The sequence below is a fragment of the Helicoverpa armigera genome, chromosome 2, assembly GCF_030705265.1.
Source record: "Helicoverpa armigera isolate CAAS_96S chromosome 2, ASM3070526v1, whole genome shotgun sequence".
Classification (NCBI taxonomy): domain Eukaryota; kingdom Metazoa; phylum Arthropoda; class Insecta; order Lepidoptera; family Noctuidae; genus Helicoverpa; species Helicoverpa armigera.
In genome coordinates, this window is record NC_087121.1 from 13,060,007 (window position 1) to 13,072,870 (window position 12,864).

At 36.3% G+C, this 12,864-nt stretch overlaps 1 protein-coding gene across 1 annotated transcript in view; it reads right to left on the reverse strand.

Annotated features, from left to right (window-relative positions):
* Positions 1-3,350: 3,350 nt before the first annotated feature.
* The window catches only part of LOC110378812 (uncharacterized), a 93,879-nt gene continuing 84,365 nt past the window's right edge, over positions 3,351-12,864 (reverse strand). Inside the window, exon 9 of the mRNA XM_021338227.3 lies at positions 3,351-7,788. Coding sequence (XP_021193902.1) covers positions 7,271-7,788 — 518 coding nt within the window. The 3' untranslated portion in view covers positions 3,351-7,270. The remainder of the gene's footprint in view (positions 7,789-12,864) is intronic.

Sequence of the window (12,864 nt, forward strand, 5' to 3'; positions counted from 1 at the left end):
AAGAAGCGGTGAAGAACCAATTTCCCAGCAACACAGCTGTCTATTACAGTTTACTTATTAATAAAATTCAAAGGTATACAATTCAATTTTTTTTGAATTGATGATGATGATGTCCTCCTAGCCGATTATCAGCTACGGCGGCTGTTCTCATGTAAGGAAATTAGCCAACTGCGCAGGACATATTATAGTGGTAAGCATTCAGACACAGGCGCACTCACTATTCCTCCGGGCTGCTTTTTGAAAGTCTTCTAAAACCCTCAATGCGATTGGCCCGACTCGGTAATCGAACCCGAGACCTCGTGCTCAGCAGCCGCACTTGCGACAGCTAGACCAACGAGGTAGTTATTTTTTTAATTATGCTTCCAATAAGCCTTAATAATTTCCATGAAACACATCACATTTCTCCAACGTTAATACAAATTACTACGCAAGTATAATATTGTTAAGTACTCACTGCCAGCATCCGCTTCAAGGCAGAGATAAACAGGATGCAAATCATATACATTGATTTTCTGAAGTAATTGCCTTGATGTAAGTGGTTCCTGAAAATTGGTAATTTAGGTCAAACGGATATCATTTTTTTGTTTGATGTTATAGATGGGTATTTTTCAAAGACTATCATAGATTGGAATCTGTTGATGTAACGTGATCGTAGTAAAAAGTGCTTAAATGTAAGAATAAGAGCCGCTGTACGCTTCAGTTTTGGCACCACGGTTCATCGTTCACGGTTCATCACACAGACAGAGTTTATTCTGCAGGTAACTTTGAAGACAATTAAAACTGTCAATCATGTATCATTCATCAATATACTGATTTATGACCCCGATCAAACTACAGGTTTGGTTTCAGTTTTTATCACGGTTTTGCTATTGATATTTTGATTTGACGACCAGTACTAAACCTTTCATAACACTCTAAAAAAATAAATATTCCCACAAAAGAACCAACTTCTAACAGATCTCCGCCTCAAAAGTTCTTAATCAAGTTTGACAGGATTATTTTCTTTCCACTTTCCTGAAGCTATATCGAATTCAAATTACTTGAACAACAATAGGATAAAAACATAAAACCACCAGGTTTCGAATTTACGTAAAACACGAGGGATATAATAAATAAAACAAAACATTTTGGGCGAGGAAGCGAAAATTGTACCAGAGAACATTATCTTCGAACTCAGTCGATGAATATATTAAAATATTTTACAGAACAAGTTTGTGAATTTTTTGCAAGTTCCCTGCACGCCCCTCCCGTAACGCATTTGATTAGTCACCATTGTTTTTCAAAATAAAGCAACTTTTCCTTCTTTACGTAATCAGTAAAGAATCACTAACGGTCAATAATATTTTAGTTATTCTTTCTATTAAACAAGAAGACACACAATACAGTCTAGAAATAAAGCTAAACATTTTTTGTTTCATCAATTTAAAAAAATAAACAAAATCTTTTGTCTCCACTGAAAAACACGCCCCGACTTCAGTGACCGCAGAAAACAATAAACCCCAACGCACACCGCACGCGTCACGGATAATAAATTATAAAGACAAAGATACTAAGTTCAAAAATCGAGAACGATAATTTCACGCTTGCAAAATGCAGCTATAAATTAAGATAGCAGTGACCAAGTGATTTATGAGTGTGAAGCAAGCTTTATATTTAAAGCTGTTTCCTGGCGCCAGGACAAAGAGTGTATCTTGTCGATATAAGTTACGTGGTTCGTGAAGTAGTGTACCTATGTGTTTATAAGTAAAAATATACGCGATATTTGAAGCTTTTTAATAGTTATTCCGTTCATTTGACACAAAAGAACTAAAAATAGGTACAGCTAGATTGCATTTCCCAGACGTGGATACAAAATGTATCTTCTACTCCACGTAAATTGAGCACAATAAGTATATGAGCTGACATTTCAAAACTGGAACAAGCACAGTCTAAAAATATAAAATGTTGAGAAAATCGATGTTGCAGCCAAATTCCTGCGAGTATTAATACAGCATTCTCACAAATTGCAAATTGTTTGTATTTCTAGATACTTTACATAATTTATACAGACCTAACTGTCGCAATATTATCTATCAACAGTCACCACCTCTTTTTTCCTGCATTTGAAAAAATATTAATTTCGAACTTATAACCAGAATCATACAAACCATTTCTAAAGCCGATAGGGGGTACTCGCCTTTCCTCAAGCCCTGTATTGTAGGCTACATACCATAGATCCTCCTGTACGAGACGGAGCAAACCTCCGCCAATCGGTAAATTCCCCTTCCTCAAAACAATGCACCGTTTTACGGCAGCACACAAAGTATTTTCGTATCCAAGACAAGCATGTCTTGCTTCCGAATCATGGAGAACCAAATTTCTAGCGGAGATGTCATAATGCTAATTCTCCTAAGACACACAGTAGCTCACCAAAATGCGGGTGTTCGGAAGACGATGAACTTTGCTAACTCCGCTTTTACAAAGCTTCAATGGGACCCGCCTAATGGGCCTTTTTAAAATCACCAATCAAACAAGACGAAGAGAAGGATTGCCTTGAGAGGTTGGTTTACATCACGTTAGTTATAGTAATTGATTACGCTTATCTTACGTTGCTTGACCTACCAGAATGCTATCTCCGCTATCTTTCCTCCCTCCGTGTTCGGATCCTCAAATACTGGATGTGTCTCCGTTGCAAATACTGCAGTATACGGGTTTAAGTTATGGCTCATAACTAGTTTATCGACGCCAACGTTGAACACTGGATCAGCCGTATCCCTTTACGTATTCGTATCTTGTATCTCTTGTATACAAATATTGTCATCACAATCTGCATCGTAAATACATGTTACTGTTCAAGCAACTTTGAGTACGTTGCTCGTTTATGTTTCGTCGAAATTGTTGATGTTTGCTGCTGTGTATTGATCTGATTTGTTTATGTATACTGTTGAGTTTCTTGTGTCTTAATTAGACAATACATTTTCGAGAATCCAAAATTTTAATTTGGATGTCTAGTTCCTGAGGATAAATTCATCAGTTTTTTTTTTTAATTTGAGCTGTAAGTTGATTACTCCTATAGTATATTTAAAACAAAACGAAAGCTCCATAATATGAAACATCACAAATTCATCAGAAATTGCTATCTTCATTAGGTAGGTACTGAATGAATACTTACGAGTACATTAATTATCTAAAAGCCATCCTTTCGGTGTTGTGTCACTTTCAGATTACTCGGGAGCTAAGAAATGGGATGTATAGAAGCCGTGAAAAGGACAAAGGTTAATTACTATGTGAGCCAAAGTAGATGTAATTTCTTAAGATTTAAGATATCCTATGGTTCCTGTGGTTTTGGTCCATAAATAAATAAAACAGTATTGTAATGTGCATTACTTTAATATTAAATCGATGTACGACATAAAAATTTATCTGTACACAGATATTTATTAGTTTTACAATTAAAAATATTAACTAACGTGATCTGGATAGGCTTTACAGTCAGTCGTTTTGAAAATAACATATCTTTCTCGACTGTGTTAATTTAGGCTGTAATTATATTACAATTATCATATATACATAAAACATGTCTTACAAGACCTAGATCATGACATACATAATCAGGCTACTAAGACCAAAATAATTAGACTCAGGTGTTCTCGGAACACTCTAGAAGGAATTTAGTTCCTCCACGAAATCTACTAACTCATAAAGGTATAATTCATGTGTTCAAATTGTCGTAAAGCAGATCTATGTCAAAAAATGATTGCTTAAATACGTTCATAAGAACTTTTTGTTTGTAAGTCATATATTTGCAAAACTAAAATACACTACACACTAAAATACATTACAAAGACTAAAATAGTCTCAGCATTTACCGTAGCCGCATGTGACAAGCTGGAAGATATATCTCACAATAAGTATTACAGTTTTAAACCAATATGCGATCACAAAGTTCGTTTCACACAAAAGACGGCGGCTGAGCCGAGAGCGGCAATAGGGGAGAATTGGATTTACAATCCAAGCGCTCTAATCCTCAGTATTATCTCATAGGTACGTTTTATCTCATACATTTATCATCCGCTACTTTAGTATGGAGAAAGATGGTTATACTGCGGTTTGAGTGAGAATTAAGGGGATAGTTGCTTACATTTCAAATTTTTCATGATTTTGAAGACGGTAAACCTGACTTCTGATTTAAATTTTAAGTATACATTTCACGTAACAGGCAATATAAATTGGTGAATGTAAACATAAATCTGAAGCTAGACTAAAAAAGCAAAACGTGAACTGATAAAATCTACCAACTGAAGCAGTACAGCTAAAGCAATTTCCTGGTTCCCAACAATTGGTACGGCAGCAAATCTCCGTTTAGAAATAATCCACTTATTCGGTACATCGCCGTCGTTAGAGTCACGGAGAACATTAATTGGTCTGTGAACACTGAACACGTCCAAGTCTTGTACGCTGGGCGAATCGGAGTGCCTCCTAATTTGTGACGTGACATCAACTAGCCGGGCTGTCGGAACTTTGTTGCAATTTACGAGATTTTAATTGGATTGTCGCGATAAAAAGCTGTATGTGAAATTGTTGAGACGGAATTTTCTTTTGTTGAGTACGATTTTTGTTAAGTTTTAAGACTTGAACAGCTTTTCTTAATTGAATAGAAAGTTTATTTTTAATTGGATCGACACGTCGTTTTTCTAAGAAAGATTTTTAGCTATTGAGCTTTTTCTTAAAGAAGCAACTGTGAATAGTAGTATATGAATTAGGTAAATCCATAACCCCATGCTCATTTTACTTCACACGAATTTAATTTTGAAGTTCTAGCAACTTCATAATTAAATTCTTGTGGAGTCGATGTGTCGATGTCAATAAAGGGCAATCAGTGCTGAACATCCAAATCCTTAACCGCATGACTGAGTTACAATCTACCTAACCATACAAACAGACCTAACCAAAGTTTGCAACAAACATCCACAAGACACATGATATTGTGACAACCAATAGCAAAATGACCGTAGATCACACAACTGCAGATGTATCTCATCTTTTATTAAACCCTAGTGTACACTTGCATGTCCTTATGTTCACAGATGTAGAATAGAGAATAGAATCTAAACATGTTACAGACAATGTGGGTGATATCTTTACGTTTTGTGTTTCTGAGAGCATATTTTGACATTTAATATTATCCTCCACCACAGGCCATTTCATTTCACACAAATTTTAATGATCAAGTTGCTAATGACAATGTCAATTAAGGATACAATCCTAAACATCCAAACCCTTTAGTATATGACTAAGTTACAAACCTAAACAAGGATTGCAACAAGACAGATGATATTCTGACAACCAATACCAAAATGACCGTAGAACACACAACTGCAGATGTATCTCATCTCGTATTAAACACAAGTGTACACTTGCATGTCCTTATGTTCACAGATGCCGTGTCGAGTTAGCGTTTAGTTAGAATAGAATCTAAACATCTTTGATCTAAGTTACAGACAATGTAAGTGATATCTTTAGCTTGTGTGTTTCTGAAAGCATATTTAGGAGTGCTATTAAGTTGCAGTGTAATGAAAATGTTTGTAGTGTCTGTGTTATGTTATTCATCGGCTATGACTAACAAAGTGTATTTGACAGACGAAGTGTTGCAATGTTGTGTTGTGCCAGCCATGAATTATAAAAAGATTTTTTAAAACATCTTATTACACAATGTAATAGTAGGTATTGGCGATAATGTGGTTGTGTGAAAATATCTTCAAAACCTAGGCCGTGACGCTTGTCAAATGTAAAAAAAATATTCAAAATTATTTAAGCCTTAAAAGAGATGGAATGGTAGAGACCATTATGCATCCATCGTCTACCACAAAACAGCTGTTAAACGAACCTTCTATCCTTTTTAAAGGCCATTTTACTGGAAGTGTCAAAGCAAATGTGACTGGACGTATTATCATAAATTATCCTCTCACATTCCGCATTAAGAGTTCACAGCTTGTCACTGCGGCTACTAACGGCTACATATCCGTGGTAAAATTAACAAGCCTTGTTGCTTGTATCTGTATTCATGTTTTAGTCTGGTTCTCTGATTTTATTGTAGGCATCTTAACTAATTGATTTTGTATGAGTACGTATCGGAACTATGAAAAAAACATTGATGTTGTAAACTTTCTTGGTAATTTGAATTTTGTATTTGTTTAAATATCATAAAAGGAATTTAATTCCGAAAAAATGACTTCTAAAGTCCAAAACAGGTAATATTTGCCTTAAACTTTCAATATTTACCATAATATTACTTTATTATGTTTTTCATGGCTTACATCATACCATTAGAAAAGGGTTCTCTGTATGTTTAACCCAATTAACACAGTCGAGTAACTATTATAAAATCAAATACGTACAAACTATAACACTATTTACCAACCAATTATAAATCATTTCCATAACTTTTACAACTCTTAGTCAATAATCCGTCACTGGTAGACACAAAAAGCAATTACCAATACTACGAACCAACAAACAGTACTTCATATAAAACGATAATTTCATTTCTAATTAACTCCCTGTTTGCACATACGCCATCTTTATAATTAGCTATTTGAGTGACAAAATGACATCGATATTTTTTTTTAATTAAAACTATCAACATAAATATATCGTTTACTATAACTAGCAATGAGTGTTAAAATAACATAGGATACAATATTATTATTTTACATAACACATTAAAGATTTATGCTACCAAAGCAAAGTGTTCGAAAAATAAATGTACACAGCGTAAACAATAAATAAAGAATTTTTGGCTTTTTAGCACGATTCTGACAGCTGGCAAGAAACCAAAGTACAAATATTTCGGCCAGGCTGTCCATACAGTTTCTATGTGTAGGAAATTCGTATAACTGAACGTATAGCTATTAATTATACAACGGCTTCAACTACGTGTAACTCCCAAGAGAAACAATGTGAATACATAAATGAACACACTGATTCGTTCGACATACAAAACAATGGGTAGTTATCAAGAGGTCAACACAGTATAACAAAGTTCTGCCAACAACGACCCATCTCTCGATTCACAACGGAGGAACAACCGCACTGTCTTTCTGTGTCTACAGTTGGAAAACTGTTCGCAGTACAATAGGAAAGTTTTCAATTAATATCACAGTTTCCGTATTTAAAAGTAGAACATTACAAACTTCACTAGTTAGTCCGTGAACTATATACACTTCACTACACGATTCAACTAGAAACAGTAAGTCCTGGATACGTCCGAACCCTGGCTTTTGTCTTGTTGTCACCCGAAGTAGTACTGGGCGTTGGAATATCGATATAAACTCCTCGTGTTAGGGTCTGTTTCAGTTTGTATTTGAACTCTTGGCAGAGTTTTGACCGCAACTCCGCGCCCTAACGTGCCATGCGGCATAGTTCGAAGAGGCATTTCTATAGGGAATTCGGCCACCTGTCCGTACATATTAGTGCTCACATGAGGATACGTATTAGGTACTGGTCTGCCGACATATTTATTGATTTTGGGACTAAGAGCAACGTTGGTGTACTGTATGTCTTGCTTGATTCCCGAGTCAACAGTGTCGACGGGGCCAGATAGGCTAGTTATGTTGATATCGTTGTCAACTTCGGATATGCTGTCATTGAATCCGTTGGGGATTTCTGTGGTGGCTGACACGTCTGGGCCTTTTGGCTGGTCGGAAGTTTGTTTGGTCATGACGCAGCGAATGATGCCCAGGATTATACAGAGTAGTAGACTGACAGCCACGCCAGCTATGATGTATACGTACATCATGTCGAATTGATCTGTGGAAGAGAAAAACTATTAATTTCAGAACTAAAGGGTAGGCTGTTCTTATTATAAGACTTTGAACCATTTATCACATTTAAAGGACCACACTAAGTGCCTGTGGTATAAGTTTAGTATTAAGCCGTAAGCTGTAGCTATTTATATTTTAATACTGATTGATGTGTTTTTGTTTCCCAAGATTGTCTTCATTGTCGTGTTCTAAAGTTAAAATTGTATCCATAAGTCAGAAAACCCCCAAATTCCAGCTCAGATTAATAGGGTCATCACCGCTAAGTAAATGGGAGATCATTTCGGCCAAATAAATTACCGGCTTACAAACGCTATTTACTTAGTTGTACAAAAGGTCACGGGTACTACAAAAGGAACATTATAATAATTGATTTGGGTAATATTAGCTTTTACATTTTTGATCATCACTTTCCACTATTTACTTTAAACAAATCGCAAAACCCGGAATTAATCATAAATACTTGGCCATAATTAATAACTGTTTGAAAAGGCTTATTAAACCCTCTTTGCTGATCTTGAGGCTGTATTTCGCGAAGTAATATCAGTTCAGCAGTTATCTTTGTTGACACAACTCAGGTAATTATGCATATACCTCCCTGTATGTAAACTTGGGCAAGTAAACTGCGGTATTGAATAGAGGTCCCCGGTATAATTCATTGGGTTGGCAAGAGGTATATATTATGAAGTGATACCGCTTAGTCTGTATTGAAATTCTATTGTGATTGTGTATCCAGCGTGGAAATGAAGCGTCAATAGAAATTGTTGTGCGATACACAATATAGGTAATGTTTTTGATACAAAATTGATATTCGTAGAAATGATATTTTAGTCATTTATTACTCGTGACGATGTTGTCAACTCAAGATTGTCAGAAGTGGAAAAGTATGGAAGAGCCCTACGTACAAAATTTGATGGAAAGCGGCTGATATAGATAGATAGATACTTGTGAAGACCAAGTCTGCGGTGCTTGGATAGCTGAACATTGACCATCTTATCATATCGAGTTCCTCTATGTCCTTTCCTTCGGAAGGTATTTTAAATAGGCGTGTCCCGACTGTCGTTTGAACATCTTTAGCAGTCGTCTAACAACGTCTCACCAAGGGTATCGGGTTGCCCGGGTAACTCGTTTGAGAGAGGAGGTCTGATAGGCAGTCGCTTCTTGTAAAACTGTTACTCAATTGCTAATATGTAAATAATACAACTAATTAAGTTTATCGATTAAATCACAAGACAAAGTAAATTACACTATAACTAGCTAAACATAGTTTGTGGTCCTTTTGAACTCACGTATCGATAGTTTAATTTATGATATCAAATACCGTCGACGCGGTTTTCAAATTTCATTACAGTAAATAAGCTAGGATAAACAACAACAACAACATGAATATTTACTTATACGATTCCTATATTTTGTGATAATACCTATATTAGGGTGTCCCAAGACATAACGGGGATTTTTTTTTTTCTCGAATTAAAGTACGCATACCCTCCATTTTTTTTCGTTTTGACCTCATTATCTCCTATAATAAATATTATCTCGATCAGACAGTGGTAACCCGTGCCGACTTAAGGCAGAATTCCGTGGATAGCGGCTACGACAGCCGCGCGCGGCTTACGACAGTCGTCGGCCGCGCGCGACAATAGTCAACATATGAAAATGTATGGCGCCGCTGCCGAGGCCAGCGACAGTCGCGCGCGGCCGACGAATTTCGTGAGCCGCGCGCGGCCGTATGCATCTCAACATGGTCTAGCGCTTAATAACATCTATAGAATTTTAGTAAAACCAGAATTGAATTGTTTTTTATTTATTCGGCAAAACTACCTTTTGTTTTCATTACAATACAAATGCTTTTGAATCAGTATTTGGTAGTATCCTTCATCATTTCTACTTTTTAAAGATAGGGTAGATTGGTAATCTATTTTCATAATACAGCCACAGCAACACGTCATCCTCTTCTTCTTCAAGGATATCAATTAGCACTTCGACTAGAGGGAACGGACGAACAAAATCGACTAATTTCAAGACAATGCCGCGCGCGGCTTACGAAATTCGTCGGCCGCGCGCGACTGTCGCTGGCCTCGGCAGCGGCGCCATACATTTTCATATGTTGACTATTGTCGCGCGCGGCCGACGACTGTCGTAGGCCGCGCGCGGCTGCGTCAGCCGCTACCCACGGAATTCTACCTTTAATGCCAAAGTTTTCACATGAAAATTTGTACTGACTTATTATGGAGAAAGGACAATGCTCATGAAGTATGGGAAAAAAACCCAGGCCCGGCGCAAAAGAAATGTAAGTCAAAATATAGGTAAAAATAAGTAATTAAATATTACATAGGGGGCATTATCGAAATCAGTGGCTATATGTGTGAAATTGCTATTTGAATTTTAACATCTGCGGTACATTGCTACTCAAGATTTTAGAGGTAACATAATGTATTAGTAAAAGGAACAGCAAACAGATACAGTTGTGGTTTAAGACTGTACATAATGACATATTTATAGCAACTTCTCCACTATTCTACCTAATTTTACAAGATAATAGGATGAAAGAACTAAAACAGGATATGAATGTACTTTTCATTTTAATAATAACGCTTAAAAGTCATCGATTCTTTATTTCTAACACGACGAGATCCAAACATGTTGCGGGATGCGCGAACTGTTCCTCATGTCTAGCCCACCCTAAGTAATGTAAAACGCTCATGACGCGATGAAGTGGGCGCTGCAGCCTGTACTTCGGTATTGATTTATCTTTTTGGAGAAGCTTATTACTTGCCATATTACTTGTTTGTTGTTTCAGATAGCACTTTAATTAAACTATAAGCCCCAGCTGCTCATTTTACCCCTTTAAAAAATCAAATAGCAATTTCATACATTTAGCCATTGATTTCGATGATGCCTCCTATGCAGTATTTCATTACTTATTATTACCTATAATTTGAGTTACTTTTCGTTTGCGCCGGGCTTGGGTTTTTTTTGAGCATTGTCCTTTAGATCTTAATTATTATTACTAAAAATAAACCTCGAATACATCCAAATATTGTTTTATCTTCTCATATACATTGAAAAATAATTTCATTGTTAAAATTTTCATTTTAAAGTAGTTTTTTTTTACAGTCAGGATAAATTTTCCGATGTTCTAGGACGGTACCTAACAATAATTGTTTTTGTTCCTCATCTACTGTGATTAATCAATAAAAGTCTTGCATGAACTTCACCGATCTTTCGGCCACATCGTTCACTAACTCTCAGTGCTGAAACTTTGGCTTCTTGATACGAAGCATTATTTGACTAGAAGGTAGGACACATTCATGTAGAAAACTGTCATTAATTTTAAGGCGATCGATCAAAGAACTCGTTTTTTACTGAAATGAAGTTAGAGGTGATTTTGTCATACAACGTACCGTAAAGATCTTCTTTTGAAAAAAAAAAAATTAACCAAAGACAAAATAACCCCTGAAAAACGATACATCCAATCGTTTTTCAAGAGTTATTTCCTCTTTGCTCCTCTGAAGCGCGTGCTTTCTGTAACTCGCGCTTACTGTAGGCCGGCTGCTCTCCTGGCTGTCATTTAACATCTTGGACAGTCGTTTCGGGTAGTCAGAAGCCAATAAGTCTGACACTAGTCTTATCAAAGGGTATTGGGTTGCTGGGTAACTGGGTTGAGAAGTCAGATAGGCAGTCGCTCCTTGTAAAACTCTAGTACTCAGCTGAATCCGGCAAGACTGGAAGCCGACCCCAGCATAGTGGGAAAAGGCTCGGGACATGATGGTTTATTCTTATTAATCAAAATCAAACAAATTACATATCTAAGTTGCTGAAAAAGTCGTGATGGCGTTGCTTAAAAACGTCTTTTGTCCCTCCAAACTTGATACAAGGTGACGAGTTTCGTCACACAATTAGGCAAAGATTTTGTTGGAATACGCGCCTTTTCCCAGTAGATAATGCATTCGCGAATAGTAAGATTTACGTTTTCATTCACAATTAAATTATTTTCCCGAATAGCACTAAGTACATAGTATACAACAAAGTCGCATTTTCTGTCCCCATGTCCCGTTCTAAGCTTACCTAATTCTTCAAAACTACGCAACCGATTTTCATGCGGTTTTCTCTAATAGATAGAGTGATTAAAGAGGAAGGTCTACATGTATAATAACAAACATTAAGTAGTGGAGAAATACTGTTACTCCGTGCGAAGCCGGAGCGGGTCGCTAGTTGTACAATGAAACTGCCAGAACTTGTCCATTAGACGGAAGTTTTGAGCCCGTCATTTGATGCTTTAGGTCCCCTAATTAAAATATACCCTTTTTATAACTGCGTAAGTCTAGTTACATGTTGGCTGTTTGAAAACAATAATTCGATCACTAAATAACAAGAAATCACAAGCACATCGACGAGTTAGATCGCGTTAGTCTTAGAGAGCAAGTATGACATACATTCAAATGTAAGTCGGCACGGGTTACCGTGGTCCTACCATCATAAAATTTTATTTATAATAGTTTTGGACCAAACGGAAAAAAATAGGAGGGTATGCGTTAAAAAAAAAATGATTTTGATTTTTTTGGGACACCCTAACCTATATGCTTGCGAAAGTACTTGGCAACTAAATAAACTAGTGTAAAAAAATTATATGTGAAGTCATATTTTAAATTAGCCGTTCGTTACCGTTCTACATACTTCCTTTACCCAGAAAAAGTAGCTACTGTAGTGCTGTCTCAGGCTCAAAAATATGTATGAACAAAATTTCGTATAAACAGTTCAGTAGTTATGCCGTGATAGCACGACATACAGAGAGAGTCATTTGCATTCTTAGTAAAGATTTTATTAAGACCAAATTAAATTCGCAATAGATGAAATAATGGAGATTAAACAATACCTGAGAGTTGTTTAATACCTAGGATTGCCAGCTTGAAAATTGTGGGTTTCAGATTCAGACTTTACTAGAATATTGCTTTGTAATTAAATAAGGGCCTATTTTAGAATCCGTTTATTTATTCCCGTAATCTGTCATGCAAAACTGAACATACAGTAGTCGGCTTACGACTCAAATTCCTTTGACAAC